At 43.9% G+C, this 19,235-nt stretch overlaps 1 protein-coding gene across 1 annotated transcript in view; it reads right to left on the bottom strand.

Moving 5' to 3' along the window:
• RGSL1 (regulator of G protein signaling like 1) overlaps window positions 1-18,658 on the bottom strand; it is a 37,861-nt gene extending 19,203 nt beyond the window's left edge. Inside the window, exons 1-8 of the mRNA XM_023753934.1 lie at window positions 18,620-18,658; window positions 15,118-15,247; window positions 12,397-12,558; window positions 10,390-11,357; window positions 8,322-8,384; window positions 7,706-7,928; window positions 6,352-6,465; window positions 3,378-3,498 (exon numbers count right to left, since the gene is read on the bottom strand). Coding sequence (XP_023609702.1) covers window positions 3,378-3,498; window positions 6,352-6,465; window positions 7,706-7,928; window positions 8,322-8,384; window positions 10,390-11,357; window positions 12,397-12,558; window positions 15,118-15,247; window positions 18,620-18,658 — 1,820 coding nt within the window. The remainder of the gene's footprint in view (window positions 1-3,377; window positions 3,499-6,351; window positions 6,466-7,705; window positions 7,929-8,321; window positions 8,385-10,389; window positions 11,358-12,396; window positions 12,559-15,117; window positions 15,248-18,619) is intronic.
• Between the last annotated feature and the right edge of the window lie 577 nt (window positions 18,659-19,235).

The following is a 19,235-nucleotide window of genomic DNA, read 5'->3' as shown; positions in this document are numbered from 1 at the left end:
TTAAGTTTACCCTACTTGGGATTCATTCAGCTTCTAGTATGTTTTGAGTAAGTACTCAACCATTGCACATTCAAATATTTTTCCTGCCCCTTTATCTCTCTCCTGATATTTCCATTATTTGTATGTTGGTGTTCTTGATGGTGTCTCACAGTTCTCTTATTTTGTGATGTTTTCACACTGGATAATGTCTGCTGAGCTAATTTTAAGTTCACAAATTCTTCTGCCAACTCAAATCTGCTATTGATTCTTTCTAGTGATTTTTTTTCATTTCAATTATACTTTTCCAGTGTTTTATTTGGTTCTATTTTATAATATTTATCTTATTAGATATTTTCATTTGATGAATCATTATCATAATACTTTCCTTTAATTTTTTTAAACATGCCACAACCTTTAATTCATTGAACATATTGCTTAGAAGTCCTTAGAGTTCAATATCTGAATCACTTCAAAGATAAAAGTTTCTAATGAGTGCTCTTTCCTCTCTGTGTACGAGCCATCCTTCCCTGTGTGTTGTTTTTTTTTGGGGGGGGGGGAATGGGGGTATGCATAATTTTTTAACTGAAAATTTAGATGACATAATTTATAGAGTTCTAAAATTTTTGACAGGTTTGTCCAGTTTTGGAGAGACAATTTTTTGAGGTTCTTACTCTACCATTGCAGAAGTCCAATTCCTCACCTTCAGTGTTTTGTTTTGTTTTTTAATCTGTATCTTCCCTTGTATATCTACTAGAGGCCTAGTGCATGAAAATGTGTGCACTCGGGGTGGAGGGTCCCTCAGCCTGACCTGTGCCCTCTTGCAGCCCGGGAGTCCTCAGGGGATATCCAATTGACGGCTTAGGCCCGCTCCCCCTGAGGATGGGCTGATCTGGGGATGGCGAGTGATGGGCTGATCTGGGGATGGCGAGTGGCCGGCCCCGCCCTGAATCGCTTGGCTACTGCCACTGCCCGTGGCCTCCCTCTATAGGAGGCGAGCGGGCAGGTGATCAGGTGTTGACATGAGCCCCCATCACTCTGCCACTGGTTGCCACCGCCCTCCACCCACTCTATCGCCATCCCCTCCCTCTGCCCGCTGGCACGTGCCTTGGCTGGCCTGGCACCACCTGCTCACCGACCAGTTGTTCTGCTGTTCGGTCGATTTGCATATTTACTTTTATTATATAGGATTACACTTTTAACTTCAGGTTTTTAATATCACTTGCCCAAACAACTGCCACAACCTTCCAACTATTATTTCTGCCTTTAGTATGAGTCTCTGACTCATCATACTATTATTATGTCTACCAGAGTAATATTTTAAAAATCCATATAATAGGGTGTGTTTTGTGTTTTTTTTGCTACTCCTGTTCCAACAAACCCCCATGAATCCTTATTGCCACTTAACACAAATTCCTTAATAATTCACTCAAAACCTTCTTTCAGTTATTTTAATCTCAATCTAGGTTTCTAATTTTCTATTTTATGTCTAAATTCTCCCCAAGTATTCTGTGCTTTAACACCACTGGACTATTTTCAAATTCCACTTTCATACTTCTGAGTTTATTTCTTCGTGTCATCTCTTCAGTTTGGAAGATTTAGCTCTACCCACAAAACACTCCCCTTCTTTGCAATTGAATTGCTCCATGCAGATCAGGGCCTCTTTTAATATTCTAAGTTTTCCTAACCCTCATGCAAAATTTCCTCCTTCAATTATGCTCTTATAGCAATTAGTCAATATTTTATCATAACATTTAAAGGTCAGTATTGTAGTTTATTTAGGTATGTATTGGATTAAGGGCAAGGACTATGTCTTTATTTGTATCATTAGTATCCACAGAATGTCTGGGACACTGTATGATCAAAAACTGTTTAGTACATTGAATTTTGCACTAAGGAAAAGGTTTAAGAGAGTTGCAACTGTGGTATACCTGCACCATTCTGCTGTGGTCCTAATGGAGTCGTGAAACTAGACTATATAACCCTGCATAGTCCCTCTAGAATTTAATGATCTTATAAATATATGATCTAGAAAAGACTTCTGTGATATTCATTTTCAACTAATTTGGAAAATACGAATCTCTGTAGATATAGTGAAAAGTAGCAAGTAATACAAACTAGAATATCAAACAGAATAAAGATTAAACCTCAGGGATTAATTTCAGTTCCTTGAAAGGGAGGAAAAACCTCTCTAGAGTATTTAGAAGAGACAGAGGGCTTTTCAGCCCCTGTGAAGGCTAACAGTAACTGAAAACATACTTCTGGGAACTTTTCTCTGCAAATACTCTGCTAGCGATGTTGACTACCAAACTTGTACGTGCTAATCTATCTCTATCCTCTGTAAGAGAACTTTCCATGTCACTAGTCATTAATAGATAGTGAATTAAAAAAATGAATGACTGGCCAGCTGACATGGCTCAGTGGTTGAGCATTGACCTATGAACCAGGAGGTCACCATTCGATTCCCGGTCAGGCACATGCTCAGGTTTCGGGCTTGATCCCCAGTGTGGGGCGTGCAGGAGGCAGCCGGTCAATCATTCTCTCTCATCATTAATGTTTCTCTCTCTCCCCCCCTCTCCCTTCCTCTCTGAAATCACCAAAAATATATTTAAAACAAACAAACAAAATTAATTAAATAACTAAATAACAAATGAATGACTGAACGAATATCCTGGCTTACAAGAAAATGTTAGTCAAGAAGGTAGTAAACATACCAAAAAAAAATAAAGAGCAGTACAAAATAGTACATGGTAAGTGCTTGGGGTTATATTTTAGGGGTTTAGTGTTTCAGAGGAGAGGGAGTCATACATTTGGATAACTTCTATGTAGAGGTGGCACTTGTACTAAGAAAAGTGGATAAAGGTGAGGGGGCACTCCTGAAGGCACGGGCCACAGAGTCTTTGCCAGCAGTGGGATCTTACCAGAGGCCGACTCTTGGATTGATTGTGAGGGGGAGAGACAAGAAGTAAGGACCCAGTTAGGAGGCTTGTACAGTCACACGCAATCCAGAAAACACAAATATGCAAGGACCCATGTACAAAGACGAATATTATGGCACTGCTGCTAGCAATAACAAATTGAAGATAACATAAATATCCATGAAAAACATACAGTTAAATAAATCATGCTACATCCATTCGATGGAAGAAAGTAGACCTGTGTACATACTGACATGGAAGGATGTCCATAATAGTTTGCTATGTTGAAAAACGTATTGTATAATACATATTGCATGGTGCCAGGTTTCAAAAACATACAGTGATTTAAAATACTTAGCATGCTTGTGCATGTATACGCGATATATGGAAAAGAGTGTGGACATTTAACACAGAAAAACAGGCTCATGCTGAACTCCAGGGCTGTGCTTGGAAATATTGGTGTCACCAGATCCTATGTCTTACCTGGGTCTGTGTGAAGGCTTCCTTACAACAGGAATCTTTTTTAAGGACGCTTCCTTAGGTGGGGGTGAATGTGTCCTTGATTCTCTGGTAATGATCTGACGATAGACTTTATACTGGTAATCTAATGAGAAGTCACAACATTGGGCAACAGTATGTTATAAAGAACATTGCAGAGAAGAAGAAGGGACAAAGTAGCAAGAGTGCATGTGGGAAAACCACAGTCCGCACAACTGCTGTCATCTCAGGCCATTAGTGCTGGGAGTGCATGGGCCATTAGGGCATAAGAGACTTGGGGAGGAGTCTAACCCCTGACCCTAATATCAGTCCAGGCTGTGTTATTTACGTCTGCTGGCTATTAGGCCCAGAGCCCACCTTCCTTAGAAAACTGCTGAGACCTACTCCATCATACTTCTTATCATTTCAGCACCAAACAGCATCTCTCCCCCAATCAGTCATTTTTACTAGACCGCACTCCACGTGACAGTCTCCCCGGACACCTCTGCTGCCTCCTCCGAAACCCTTCCACTTGTCCTCTGGAACCCCTGCTTTGTCATCACTAAACTCACGGATTCTTTTTTAAAAATATGTATTTTATTGATTTTTTACAGAGAGGAAGGGAGAGGAATAGAGAGTTAGAAACATTGGATGAGAGAGAAACATCGATCAGCTGCCTCCTGCACACTCCCTACTGGGGATGTGCCCACAACCAAGGTATATGCCCTTGACTGGAATCAAACCTGAGACCTTTCAGTCCACAGGCCGACGTTCTATCCACTGAGCCAAACCAGTTAGGGCAAACTCACAGATTCTTGCTTGACCTCCTCATTAAGAGTTCCCCCCACCTTCTGGCTTTAACAGAAACCATTCCCTTTCCTGAGGACACTGCTTGCACAGGGAACTTCTCAAGTGGTATTCTGTTGCACCATAGTACACAATTTGGAGTGGGTGTCTGGTGCCCTATTGCCACTTAGAAACCATTATTTCAAAAATATGTTAAAATCATTACTTTTTAAGAATGACAGGCTCCAAGCATTTTAGTATTCAAAGAGCCTTTTGAGGTTGTTAATATCGTAGAGAATAATGCAGACTTTTGCAAGGGCAGGGATGGCATATTACTCATCTTGCCCCTCCAGAAATTAGAACATGGCCTGGTTATAGTAAATCCTTTATAAACTATTTATTAACTAGAATGTCCCCCCACCCCCCACACACATAGGACATTTCTGTCTGGTTTGGTAATACGTTCAGTGACAGATAATATGCCAAAGGATCGGAAACAGTAGAAACATATACTGAGTCTAATACGCAATTGAATAGGTGAAAAAGTACAATCCAGACAATGGAAGACCAGATATTAAAAAACAAAACAAAGAACCCCAAGAAACCTCCCAATAAAAAACATCTAGAAATGCTGGCTAAAAGAGTAACATGCGTTCAAACTTGTAAGGAAGCCTGTAAGACATTACTACAAACCAAAATAGAAATGTAGGGATCAGAGGCAAAGAGAAGGTTAGAAACGAGAGGGTAAGCTGACACCAACAGTGCGTCTGCCCTGGAGGCATTCGCCGTGTTCAAGTTCAGAACAGGACCCAAGACAAAGCCGTGCGCCCTTAGAAAATGGGCAGAGAAACCCATTGGCCACTGCTTTTACGTTCAAGGCATTTGACAAGTATGACGATTGTTACTGAGAAATACAGAACTTTTCTGGTGGGCTCTCAAGGTAGAAGACAGCAAAACTGCAAAACAGCAAAGGAGAAGAGGCCCTGAAGAGCACCCCAGGCTTTCAGTTGGGACCACCCCCTCAAAAGGAAGGAAAACCAGAACTCGCTCACCCATCAAAAGGCATGGAAGCTAGTTCTGAACCAGCTCTAACCCTCAGTGGGTGAAGTCATCTGGATGTGCCTGTTCGGTGTGTGTGAGAAGCAAAGCAAACCTTCTCCAGAGGACAGTAAGGTCACCCAGAGCCTCAAATCATCCCTACAAACTTGTACCAACAGCGCGTTCACAAATAAAGCAGAAAGAACAAGGCATTTCAAAAGATGACCGAAAACCAAGGAGAAAAACAACAACACGTGACACTTGAAAAAAACATGGCAGGAAATCCAAATATGGACTTTAAAATTACTACTATTCATTTAATGCAAGCAATTAAAAGAGAAAAAATATCAACACGGACTGAGTATCGCAAAAAGGAAAACAAAATAAATTCTAAAAATAAAAGGTTTAATGACTGAAATGTAGAAAATTGAGAGTTAAGAAATGGGTAGGATGATAAATTATAAATAGCTGAGTGAGTATTGTTGAACTAGGAGTAAGACCCAAAGAAAATATCTATACTGAAACAAAGAGAGAAAAAAGAAATATGAAAAAACAGAGGAAAGCCAATGAGACATGGGGAATGTGGCTGAAATGTCAAAAATATGTGGCCTGGCCAGTGTGGTTCAGTGGTTGAGCAAGGTCAGATCCTCCTGAGGGACAGCCACACCCCATGTGAGTTGATACAGACGTTATAAAAGCCTCTTGCCTCAGTGAGGGACCATGCTCAAGTGTCACCTGGCTCTCCAGCTTCTTACAAGGATCTGAGGAGGTCTACTGTAACTGCCTACCTCTGCCCAGTGTTGCTTTCCTCCCATTCCCTTATAGGTGTTATTCCCAACAAACCTCCTTCTATAAATCTCTGACTCCAGGGAACTTTGCAGAAGATAAATCTGCATTATTTAAAAGCCCAGAGTAATAACTAGGCAAGAAGGCAGGAATTAACTATTTTCATCCTCATCCTCATTCACTTATCACTGCATCTCATTTTCACGATGCCCTTCTATGACTTTGTAGGAGGGGGCAGGAGCTGGGAGACAGTCAGACCATCCCTCATTGCAAACAAAGCACGGTTCCCCTTTTGGTTTTTGGCTCATTGTGTTGGGAGAGTCTTTCGTCCTGGGCTGTCTCCAATCTTTCTGTGGGTTTAAACACTTACCCATCTTACTAGTAGGTGCTTTTTTACAATATATTTTGTAGTCCTCACTTATCTTCTCTATGGCCACCTTCGGATACTTGTAGCAGAGTTCCTCAAAGGACATTTTCTCTATATCTATCAAGTAGAGAAAAACAGGGGAGAGTCTAGTTGACCACTCTGGAGTCAAAGATTTATATGCTTTTGTTGAAAGTATTGCCTTTTACATATTATTTAAGTACGACAATAATGTTCTAATGGAATGTCTATGTGCAAGGAACACAAGTTCTCTAAACCAAATTAGAAGCAAGGAAAGACCGTGGGCCACCCCTCCAGCGTGGGAGGATTCTGTCCTTCTTGGAGACACCTGACCCGTGGGGACCTTCTGCCCAGGCACACCCAGTTGTCCTGGAACTCCACAGGGCAGTGCAGTGCTTTCTGAGTGATACTGGTGAAGTCCAGAAGGAATCCTAGTGTGTACACTCACAGATGTCAGTTGTCCTTATGACAATTGCCACTGTTGTCAATAGTGCCTCTTAGCCAAGGGTGTCTGGCTGTAAGTTGCAAGAGCGGTGGCTTATTTCTGTAGAAGATCTAGGTTTCTGTCCTCCTTTGCTGAGCATCCTCGGGCAACCTTTCCACCTCTCTGGGACCAATTTCCTCTGCATGAAAGCTGAGAGCACTCTAGTTCTGGTGCTCTGTGAGTTTCTGGAGCAGCCTGAGTAGAGGCATCAGCCTCCTGAGCAGACAGAGCTCCAAGATGGACAAATGCACAGGAGGCCCTTATCAGGTCAGACCCGTGTTCCAAAAATGCAGCGGTGGATGAAACCATCATGTGTGCTGCAGGGGGGGGGGGACAGGACGGGGGGGTCTCCATGGAGGGTGGTTCCCTCTTCCTGGCTGCCCCTGACACTCCTGGCCACTAAAGAAATGCCTGTTGCCCTGTATGGTGTTATGATATTTACCAGCTACCCTTTCTCCCACTTCTTTCTACATTTCTGGGAGAGGTTCTGGAATGTTCGGGATTTAGAGAGAAGGTGAAACTCTAGGTAAAACAGAGGGCCTGATCACGGTAGATTTAAATAACTCGTGCTCAGGCACAGCTCTGAGGGGCCAGCGTCCAGGGCATCTTGTTTTGTATATAAAGTGCACTGTGCAAGGCAAAGATTTCAAGAGTTGAGTGTTATTTTAAAAAAAAAAATTTTTATTGATTTTTAGAGAGAGGAAAGGAGAGGGAGAGTGAGAGTGAAGCATCGATCGGCTGCTTCCTGCATTGCACAGTGCTGACACACAGTAAATAACCCCTAGATGTTAACGCTCCATAGTTCCCAGATGCCTATGTGTCAGGGGTCGAAAAAACTATGGTGACGGCCCTCACCTGTCAGAAACACTGGAGACTTCAGCTCCACCCGGAGAGACCCGTCATGTCTCAGGTCCTCAGTCGCTAGTTTTCTCCACTGCACAGAATCCATTTCCTCCATGTTAGCCAGACCCTGGCTTAATGCCAGGGACTCCTCCAATCTCTTATAAAGAAGAATGTTCTCTTGTTTGCTTATAGCGTCTTTCTTATGCCTCCTCGTGTGGTTGACGCTGGTCTGAGTCTAAGAGAATGGGGAGGGGGACAGACAGTATTTGCTACAGGAACTAGACCAGAAGCAAGACTTTTGTAACAGCCCAGTCCTCCTGTGTCTCCCTGTCAGGCGGACTGAGGCTGGTGGTTTTCAATTTGCTCAGATCCATTGCAAACCCACTTCCTATAACGGAGACATTCGATGTGAATGTGACTCTTTTAAAGTCAGCTTAGGCACTTGAGTCTTTTGCCTTGAGAGCTTTATGTTTAAGCATCAGGGACCATGTCAACCCCCCCAGTAGCCTCTAGGAAAAAAAAATATCAGACTTGCATTGACTTTAAAGAATAAGGCTTCTAAAAGAGCAGTTACTCTCTTTTCTTCCCTCAACCTTAGGATTTGTCCCCAACTCAAAGCCCCTCCTACTGCATAAGTGAGAAACGAGGAGTCCTCTTCATTCAGGAATTCCTCATACCAGGAGCTGAGCATCTGCAATTCAAACACGACATAAGGACATAAGCGTTAGGAGGTGTGCTCGGCCTGCTGGTTGTTTACCTGGGAGAAGTGTAGGCTGCCGATTTCGGAGTCTCTAGTTTGGAGATACAATGGAATAGCAAACATTAGCCATGACCAACCAGGACGTTCCTCTGTCTTTCTAAATTTGCAGCTCACACGGCCTCTCTCTGAAACTCAGAGGATAGTAACCCATACTTACTTAAGAAGAGGTACAACAAATAGTTTACTGAAGGACAGTTATTTGACACCTCTTAAATCTTTGTTCCTTTCCAAAGTACTATCTCATCTGATTCTCAAAATTGTCCTGAAAACCAACCATCTTCTTTTGGAGTGTCTACTCTTAATATCTCCTCCTTGAAGACCTTGCCCACTTGTGAAAATTATTTCATTACATTAAAATAAATAAACAAACAAAGCTCAATAATAACAACAGAAAGCTATGCGTTAGTGCTTAGCTAGGTTTATCTATCTATACCCTCACGTTCATTCATTTATTTATCTGATGAGTACTTTCTCAGTGCCTCCCACGTGCCAGACACCGGGCCCATTGCTGAGAATATACAGATCAATATGCTACAAGCCTGGTTCTCGAGGAGCTCACCTTCTAGCATGACGGCACATGCCACCATAGAGGTGTGGACAAAGTTCCCTGGGAGCGGAGCGGAGGGAACACATTTCACAAGAGGTAGGGGCCTCTAGACTTCCAGGACTGAAGAATTGTGCGCAGGAGAGCTGTGGCTGTGGATCCACTGGACTGATCTGGTCCTATACAACCCAGATGTGCAACCCTGGATAATTATTCTGTGCTGGAAATTGTGCTGGACTTAGAGCCAAGAACTCCTGGGTTCTGCCCTCTGGTTCTTCTACCAGTCTGCTGTGTGCCTTGAGCTAATCCACTTACCCTCTCTGAGTCTCACTTTCCTCCTTGTACAAATGACAATACTACCCTGTATGCCTCTGAGAGGTGCTAGGAAGCCTCGAGGAGGTAATGTGTTTTATAAGGTGAATAAATTATAACGCACTAAAAAATTTGCTACTTATATCTATTTGCCCTTCCAGATCTACTCACTACCCTTCCTTTACCGGGCTTATGCCTTGGGAAATGAACCTGTATGGACCACATCAACAAGCTCCCATGACCTCTGGTTGGGTTTATCCAGTCAGGAGTCCTGACAGGAGATGGGAAGGCAGGAGCCGATATCTATTCCCCTTGGTTCCTCCCAGCCAGATCACTATGGACTGGCTACATCCCTCTACTGACAATTACAGCTCCTGCCGAGCGCTCCATTCCATATAGCTCTTCTGGTAACCATTCCCTCTCCTCCACTCTTCTGGCCTAAGAGTGATAAAGGTGATCCACCATTACTGGCCCTGGGGTACTGCACTATCCTCTGTAGTTTCCCTGCTCTCGTGCCCACTACCTCATAATTAGTCCCTTTTATTGGATGCTCATCTGTTTCCCAGCTGACTCTGCCATTTGTTTTCTCCCAAGATCTTGATGATACAACAATCAAGCAATGGGCCTTACTTCCTGTGAGTCTTTAGGATGGTGTCCTGCTTTTATCTCATGTTTTGGGATAAGAATAAACCCTTCTCCATTGGCCATTTTCTTGTTGGCTATTCTAGGAAAGAAAGACCTTGCATTCTAATACATGATGTTCAGAACAGAGTTATTAAAACTTCCCTCGGTGGAACACTCAGAGGTTCATGGTTTTGGGAGACTCCACATAAGGGGGAACTGAAGAAGGAATAAAAGGTGGATATTGACCACTCCCCCACCTCCATTCTACTTTGGCGTTTGGGCTGCTTCTTGGGAATTTGTACAGCCTGCTCCTAAAAAAGTAACAGACTCTTCAATAGGTGAAGGGTTATATGGGTAATTATATCATTAACTTAGTATAGATGAGCAGATAGGATTTCAGGTCAGTTTTGACCCAATCTTCCAGATCTTAACCCATGTCGATAAGGTGTGACTTACCTGGCAGATCTCCTCCTGGGCTTTGGGTATCCAGGGGTTCATATTCCCAGAAGGCAGCAGCTCCTTCAGACCTTCAATGGTTTGGGATTTGAGTGGTAAGCGTGGACCAATCTGTTCATTCAGGTAGAGCTCACAGATCCGGTTGCCCAGTATGTGCCAAAAGATGGCATTCCCAGTCTTCCTGTTATTCATCAGGACATTGAGGAAATGGTGCAGGTCCTGCCAGAGGTCCAGGAGTTGGATCTCCATTTTCAAATTCAGCTTCTTCAGGTGGTCCCGGAAGGGACTCCCTGCAAAGGCATCAGCACACAAGGCCCAGTGGGTGTACCCCAAGGAGAGTCTTTTCTTGATGGCCCCCTTGATTGTCAAATGGGGGGAGTGACGGATGATGGGGGTGGCCGTCCTCAGGTGGGTAGAGATCTTTGTCTCAAAGAGGCCCTCCATGTGGAGATGGCTCTTGGCTTTCTTCTTCATGTTGGACTTCCTGGCACTGAGACTGTCCTTTTCCAGGGAACTGGTTATTCCCTCCTTTGAAGAGGCCTTTTTCAGGGAAGGCATGTGTACAACCACTTTCTCCTGAGGACAGATCTCCTGGGAGGACGTGGAATTGTCGCCTGGCTTGGTATCCAATTCTAGAGACCACGAGGCATGATCTATCAACTGCCACATCTTCTGCTTGATCTTCCTGCTCGAGTACCGCCTCTGGGGGTGGCAGGACTTCTTGATGCTCATGTTCAGAGGGAGCTCTCCTAAATGGGAACAGCAAAGACTGCACTGGCGAGTCTCATACTCTTGCATCAGATGCTGGCATGTCTCCTCCTTAGCTATGATGGTCTTGGCATGGATGTGAAAGTTGGGAAGCCAATAGCTCTGGAGTTTGAACAGAGCCACTTTCTGCATGTTGCTCAAGATCTCCCGCCTGGTGGTTGACTGGTTGGGATGCCAGATGGAAAGGTTCAAGAGAGACTCTGGAAAGAAGACAGAGAGATGGAAGATGAAAAACGATGTGGCGCCAGTGAGCTTTTGAAGTTTTTCCGAATGTTTTTTGATTAGAATTTCATTGGTTCCTCACGCAACCCAAGGATGTGAAGAGGTCAAATATATGGTGGATGCAAGTTTATGATTTGCTCAGCACAGTGACCCCTTTCTCTGATTACCTTCCTTTTTCCCCAGATAAATAAGTCATTCTAGGGGATTCTTCAAGTTATTTTTTAGACTACGGAATGTTATTGTAAAGAAAAGCAAACATCACATGAAAACTTATATAAGAACATGTACCTCTGAATGGGATTTCTCGGGATCAGATCTGACAGGAGGAAGGACTTTGGACAATAATTTGAAGGAGTCTTTATTAGCCCTGATTTTAATGCCATCAATTCTCAATTCTCTCTATGAATTCAGAGTAGAGTGACTAATCCCAAAGAGCAAATCTGGAACACATTTGTGTTTGGGTTAGCAATGCCTCCTCACTGGCTGTTCTAGAGAAGAGGTTGGCGGCTTTGTCTGTGAAGGGCCAGCTAGTAAATAGTTCAGGCTTTGTGGGCCACCTACAGTCTTTGTTGCACACTCGTCTTCTTTAACCCTTTAAAAATATAAAAACATTCTTAGTTCACAGGCCACATGTACTTCACTTGACCCGTGGGCTGCAGTTTATTCTAAAGAATCCCAATTGAAAAACAAGAGAAAAAGAAAAAAAGACAAGCCCTGCAGGCTCAGAAGATGGAGGAGGTATGCAATTACCTTGTTCCAATTCCTCTTCACTCCATCCAGCAAAACATCACTGGCAAGTAAAAGCTCAGGAAGAGGCCAGTATCAGCCTAAGGACAAATGGTCTCTCTCATCCCTCCCCTGTTATGGGTTGGGTCTCCCACTGGCATCCCTGATGCACAGAAGATGGAAAGGGTGGCAGTGTGCAAAGCAAGAGACTGAGGGCTATCAGACACTGGATTGATTTCTTTGGTTACATCTCCCAGGGATTTTACTTCAGATACACTTTATAGTCCTTACTGATGTTCATGTTGCAGAGGGTCACTACCCGTGAGCCCTCCTGAAGATGGGTGGCCTTCAGCACAAGGAGGAGAGATAGGTAGTGGTCTCTCAATTCCAAGTCCATCTCATCTATGCCCAGGATCTTCTCAGCAAGGATCCAGAAATCCACCAGCTCTTCACCTACAGACCAGACAGGGGAGGCACAGAGCTACACCCCTATCTATCCCCTTCAGTGGTTGCATCTGGGTGTGGCAGCTGATACCCCCTCCACCCACCTGCTCTACTGCCTCCAACATCACCATTAGCCACTCCTCTGGGTCAAGGCACCATCTCCAGAAATGTCCTAATATGGGGGCAGATGGGAGTCATGGGGGAAGGGAATTAATGGATAGGGATCTTTTGTGACTTTTTTGTTAGAAAAACTGTCACTTTAAGAAAAACGGCATGAATCTGAAGATGGATCATGAGACATCTGAGTTTGGTCCAAAAAATAAAGACAGAGGGAAAAGCAAATTTCCAAGATTATGAACCCAGAGTAGCTAGCAGAAGGACACAGGGGCCAAAACGTGCCAAACACTCTGTTCTCTGTTTTATAACTGTCAGGGCTGAAGTCCTTGTGACAAACTGAATGATGGAGATTCAGTGTTCCTTGGAGATCCAGGATTTCACCCTTAAACCAGGGCTTGTCCCTGAGTAAAACTTAACATTACTGAACTGTCCAAGCTGTTGGCCTCCCAGTATCCACCAACTACTGGACCCAAGAGAGCAGAAATCGATGCATCCCAACACGTTCGCCACAAGGATTTATTTATTTACTTGTTCCTTGTCTGTCTCCCCACCATCGTGGCAGCTTTATGACGTGGGGATTTAGTATACCTCTCATTCACCGTTGTATCCCCACCTACCAGCACAGTGGCTGCCACAGACTGGTGCTCAATCACCATTGTTGAATGAATGAACAAATGAGTGAGCGAAAGGGACTCAGATTGCGTTTGCCCTAACCTACACTATGGATCCCAGTTTTAAAAGACTTTACTCAAACTGCATTATAAGTCATTTTTTATATTCACCATAGACGCACAGAACTGTCAGTAAGTGCTCTGGGGCATCCTAGAAACTGTTGAGAACTTGCAAAGGCCCCAGGAAGAACTCCAAGAACCCACCTGCACTGCCCTTGAGGTAGGTACAGAAGCGCCACATCCCTCTGACCCCGCCAATGCATTTCTGGAGTAGCCACTGGTCTGCCTTTTTCCATCTCATCATCTTGGCTGCCAGAAAAAGTCCATGGTGAGAGAGAGTGAGCTCTGTCCTCGGCTCCTCTCTCAGCCTCACGCACGGTCAGACCCCCATTCGCTCAGTGAGGAGAAATGGTGGATAGTTAGATGAGTTGGGTCCTGATTATGTGGTGCTTCTGAAACTAGGCACCAGACCCTCTACTGACATGCATCACGTGACATGTGAGAGACCCACAAGCACACGTACAATCCAAAATCAAAAACACCCTCCAACCAAGGCCCTTTGCCTTCTACAGTCCCCTCATGGCAGTAATTCTACCAACCCAATATCCCCAATACGTATATCGCAGGAGAGAGAGAGCATAGCAGTGATTTGTTACAACATTTTACTCAATGGGATCTCCTGGATCTTAACCTTCCCTGGGTGGAGCATATCTGATTTCCTTTGGTTAGTTGAGCTGAAAGTAAAGTTACCAATTCAATCCTAGATGGAGATTTTATTCATTCATTCTTTCAACAAATATTTATTACATGTCTACTAAGTGCCAAGTACCATTCTAGGTGTTTGGGATACATTAGCAAACAACAAAAACCCCTGCCCTCAAGGAGCTTATAGTCTAGTGAATGAGACAGACAATGAACAATCAGTATAACAAGAACATTATCTGGAAAAGTTGAAGCACTACAGGAAAAAATGAAAAAGTAGAGAAGGGTTTGGAGTGCTAAGGCAGAGGTTGGACAAGTGGGCATTATGGTCTTCATGGAATAGGTGAGAACTTCACAGAGATTTGAGGAGATGAGATGTGGATATGGAGGAAGAGCATTCCAGGAAGAGTAAACAGCCAGTGCAAAGTGCAAAGCCTTGAAATAGAAATATGCCTAACATGTTTAAGGAACTGCAAGAGGGCCAATGTGGTGGAAATGGAGTGATTGAGGAGGGGCATAGGAGGAGATGAGGTCAGAAGGGAAATGAGGCCAGGTCTCTAGGACCTTGAAGGCCATTGTTGGATTTCACACTGAGAAAGCAGCCATTGGTGCAGGGGTGGTGGGTGGTGGGTGGTGAGTAGAGGAATGACATGATCTAAATTAAATGCTGAAAGGCTCACCCTGACTGCTTTGAGCAGCAGAACAAGAGCAGAACCAAGGAGTCTAAGATGATTTCAGTGGCCAGGTGAGAAATGATGGTGGCTTAGACCAGGTGGTGGCCATGAAGGTGGTGAGATATGTTTGATTTTGCATAGAGTTCAGGCAATTTTGTCATGTTCTGTGGCCACCATTCATTCTCTCATTTATGAATGTAGTGAGACAATAGCCAGCCCATTTGACTCCTGCTTATTGATCTAGGTAACAATTTTCCAGCTCAAGATTTTACCTATTGTCACAACACAGACCGAGCCACCTGCATGTCTAAGGCTATAAAAGTAGCCACTATTTGTATGTTACTGTAGGACTAACACACAGCCTGGCTTCCCATATTTCTTCATATTTATACCTTCATGCTTACCTCCTTCTGGGGAATTAATGAAACTGATGAGCTCTTGACAAAGAATGTAATGGAAACACAAGTTGGTTTTACAGAAGAAAGGTAACCGGTATTTTCCCAGCCAGGTCAATAATCCTTTGTACTTTGGAATCTAGAGTCCAAACAAAATAGGAACAGAAAAGAGAAATGGAACTGAACTAAGAAATGCAGCTTAGAAAAGGGCAACAAATAACCTAACACTTGCTGAATCTGGCCCAGAGATTAAAAATAGAACCTAAAGAAACTGAAGACTTGAACTGAGGCTCCCAAAGGAGTGAATGAATGGATTGGTACAAAAAAAAATATTCGTGGGTGAAGCTGTTTTAAAAAAAGATCTAAGTCACCCAGCTGATGTGGCTCAGTGGTTGAGCGTTGACCTATGAACCAGGAGGTCACGGTTCAATTCCTGGTCAGTGCACATGCCCAGATTTCAGACTCAATCCCCAGTGGGGGTCATGCAGGAGGCAGTTGATCAATGATTCTCTCTCATTATTGATGTTTCTATCTCTTTCCCTCTCCCTCTCCCTTCTTCTCTGAAATCAATAAAAATATCCATTTTGAAATAAGATCTAAGTCTTGCTTGATAGAAGAGCAGAAGAGACTTTGGTGTTGAGTCATAACTCTATTCAATGTGCTTCTTTATAAGCACATTTATAATATTTTGCAGGCTCCCAACCCATATCAACTGCACAGCGTGTACAAAAACACACAAAGACTCACACATAACATCATTTAGAGTACAGGATGGATCCCTGAGACACTGAGCCACCAGAGAAAGGAGAAAAAACTAAAATGTTTACGTTTCTGAGTTCTAGGAATACTAAATGTAACAATCAGAGTGGGGTGTCTTTCTCAGCTCTCCAGATCCCAGGGGAAAACAAAACCTTGCTGTGAGCAGGGATTAAGATGATCTTTCTGAGACTATCTGCCGCCGGTAGGGTATGTGGAAGCCATTGGTATGTCTAACATTTATACGGTGAAAAAGGATACTAGTAACAGGAAGGGGGAGAAGGGAAAGAGAAAGACAATGGATGAGGACAAGGAAAAAGGATATAAAGAGGGAAAAGTGAGACAAATCTCTGGAGGAGAGTGGTGGAGTAGGTATTAGGAATTGCAGAGTGGCATCTGACCTTGAGCTACACCTTATCATGCAAATTACTACGTAGTAGCCCATGGACTGTGACTGCCTACCCCACACCCACGTCAGGCATTGCCAGTCAATTCCCAGACTCTTTCTGGCTTAGGTGTGGCCTCAGAGTTCTTTTCAACACAGTGCTTCAAGCATCTACTACCCAACCAGTCACAGTGAGCATGACAGATGAAGTCCCATTTGCTAACCACTGATTGGAATATAAAAGAAGGAACTCACCAGCACCTCTTGGCCAAGTGATAAGAATGCACAAAGGAGAAATGTCTAACTGGCTTGATACTGTTTGCTCTACTCACCTGCTTTCCTTTTTCCCTCCCCCTCTCCCTCTCCCTCTCCCAATCACACTTCCCATTCAGCTCCCTCAGCCCCCCACCCCAAGACCGCCGCCACTGAAGTAAGGCCCTTACTCACCAAGTCATGAGGTATTTCTGGCCACAAGCTCCACTGTGCATTTTCAACTGTATAAAATGGCGTCTGACCGAAGACCTGCAAAAGAAAACTAGGAAACAGCCAAAGGGGTAGAGCTTCTACTCACAAACATGTCACGGGACATCGCAGCCACAGGGGAAGAGAGGTTCTATTGCTTTCCTATTTCAGGGGACATTCATTCTTAAATGTACTCCACTGAATCAACTTGCCTTGCCCCAAAACACCCAAAGTAGACGAAATGACAAGATTTGTTTATCTTTTGGCGCTGCCCTGCCTCGACCTGGGAGTTATCTTGCCTGTGTGCAAAGGCCAAAGCCCAAGCTATTAAAAGGTGTTGACTTTTGTGTATTTTGTGTATTAATTGGCTAAAGCCAAAGGTCTAAACTCTTTCATAAAGAGAAACAGCTTTGGATTTGCCTGAACTCTTGAGCTGGAGAAAGTAGAAAGGACCAAGGATATGAAGATTAGGGGTACTGATTACTTATGGGGGCATTAGGTGTCCAAAACTGATAGATAATTCTAGCCTTTTGTCATGGAGCAGAGCCTGTGACCTAGGGAACCAGGTGGGAGGTGATAAGGATCTAAAGGCAAAAAGGATGGGACAGATAGGAGAGATTTTTTACAAAGCAAAATGCCAGACCTCTCACTGTTTGAAGGTTGGGGAGAGGCGGTAACAAGAGGGAGGGGTTTTGGGGTAACAGGCTTGGCTGCCTGGATGGATGGTGGTGCCAGCAACATGGTAAAAAGAGGAAAGAGGAAGAGACCTCTAAGAGCAGGTCTTTGGGGGTGATCCTCACGCATACTGTTACCTCCACCAGTGTCCTGAAAGTTTTCAGAAGTAATACTAAGACATTTTATTAGTCGCAAAGTGCTAAGGGGCACAGAGGCAGGGAAAATAAGTCCCATTGGAAGGACACCTGGGAATTCCTTAAGGAGAACAGGACTTAAGCAGAGATTTGACAAATGGTTAAGACTTTGGACGGTGGAACTACAGAAACTAAGAACCCAGCTCAGCAGAGGTGCAGAGGAGGAAGAATGCCAGGGGGGCTCCTTTGGTGGACTACTGGGTACCGGCAGAGGGTGTGATGGGCAGGTAAAGGCAATTAAGGAGGTGGGGACTTAGGATTGGATTATGTCAATGATGGGAAGCTCCTGAATATTTAAAGGAAATTCTGATTCATATTTGCTTGCTCAAAGTGAAAAGTTTTTATTTGGTAAGTTTATTTATTTTTTTTTAAAGGCACATGGCTCAGTGAGATTCACTACTTGTCTGCTGATGAAACATGTGGATTTAAGTCCGAGTGAGAAAACTTACCGGGAGAGAAAGAAACGTGTTGAAAAAATCAGCAAAGATTTCATCCTCCAGCAGAATTATGAGATTTGTAGAACAGATTATCTCTATATGGGGAGAAAAAACACACTCACGAACCAGAATTGTACTCAGGATGAGAAAACGAAGCAACTGAATGGGTCATTTCACATCGCCAAATCTCAGCTGGCCGTGGCCTCTGGGGTCATCTAACTCAATCTCCCCCCCACCCCCAAGACTCTCCTCTGAAGTATCACTCCGCTCGAGCACCCCCAGCTGTGGGGAGCTCGCGGCCTCCCAGGGCTGCCATTCCATTTATGAAAAGAGGAACTGGTTAGGAAGATTCTTCCTACTGTGAACCGCCTTCCTTTATCTTCTTTCTACGGACAGAAATTCTACCCTCTGAAGCTTCACAGGATTCACTTAAGTCCTCTTAAGCGGGACAATGCTCTCACATTGATGAAGACATCACAACCGTCTGCTTATCTCCAACCCCTCTTGCTAGTCATTAAGCAATTCTTCAACCGCCTCCTTGCCATCTGGTTCCCCTTGTGTTGGTTGGAGTGTCTAGCACAACTCAAACCATCTGCACTCACCCCAGGGAAGGACACAGACAACTGCTGTCCATATCGCATGTTTTATCAGTGTGGCCGGAAGTAGGGTTAGCTGTGGGTGCTCTCTCATTTCACTGTTCACTCCACCATCCCTTATTTATTCAGTCACTTTTCAGAAACCAAGGGCAAGAATCTACATTTATTCCAGTCAAAGTGTAACTTTTTGGGTTGGGCCCAACATTAAACCCAACGAGAGCTTTTCTAAATATTGATCTGGTCGTGCAAAAATATTGTCATTCTCCTCAGGCTTGATCACTGCACTGTCCAAGTTCATCTGAGGAGATAAATGTTGAACGTTACAAAGCCAAGCATGGAGACCACAGGTGGACGAGGTGACCCCTGGAAGTTAACTCTAATTCACTATCTCTGCTCTTAGAGCACAATGCTCAACTAGTGAATAATAAGCTAATTGTTCTATCGATGCTCCTACATTTGCCCATCACACCTAAAGTTTATAATGGGAGACTTATAAAATGAGCAACCTATATACGATAACTAGTCCTATCCCTCAGTCTGAACAACTGGTGTGAATAGTAAGTACCACTCACCACCACTAGAGTGTAGTTATGATAATATAAGAAAACTAAACAAGACTCCA

The sequence above is a fragment of the Myotis lucifugus genome, unplaced genomic scaffold, assembly GCF_000147115.1.
Source record: "Myotis lucifugus unplaced genomic scaffold, Myoluc2.0 scaffold_54, whole genome shotgun sequence".
NCBI lineage: Eukaryota > Metazoa > Chordata > Mammalia > Chiroptera > Vespertilionidae > Myotis > Myotis lucifugus.
This window is presented reverse-complemented; position numbering and strand designations above follow the sequence as displayed.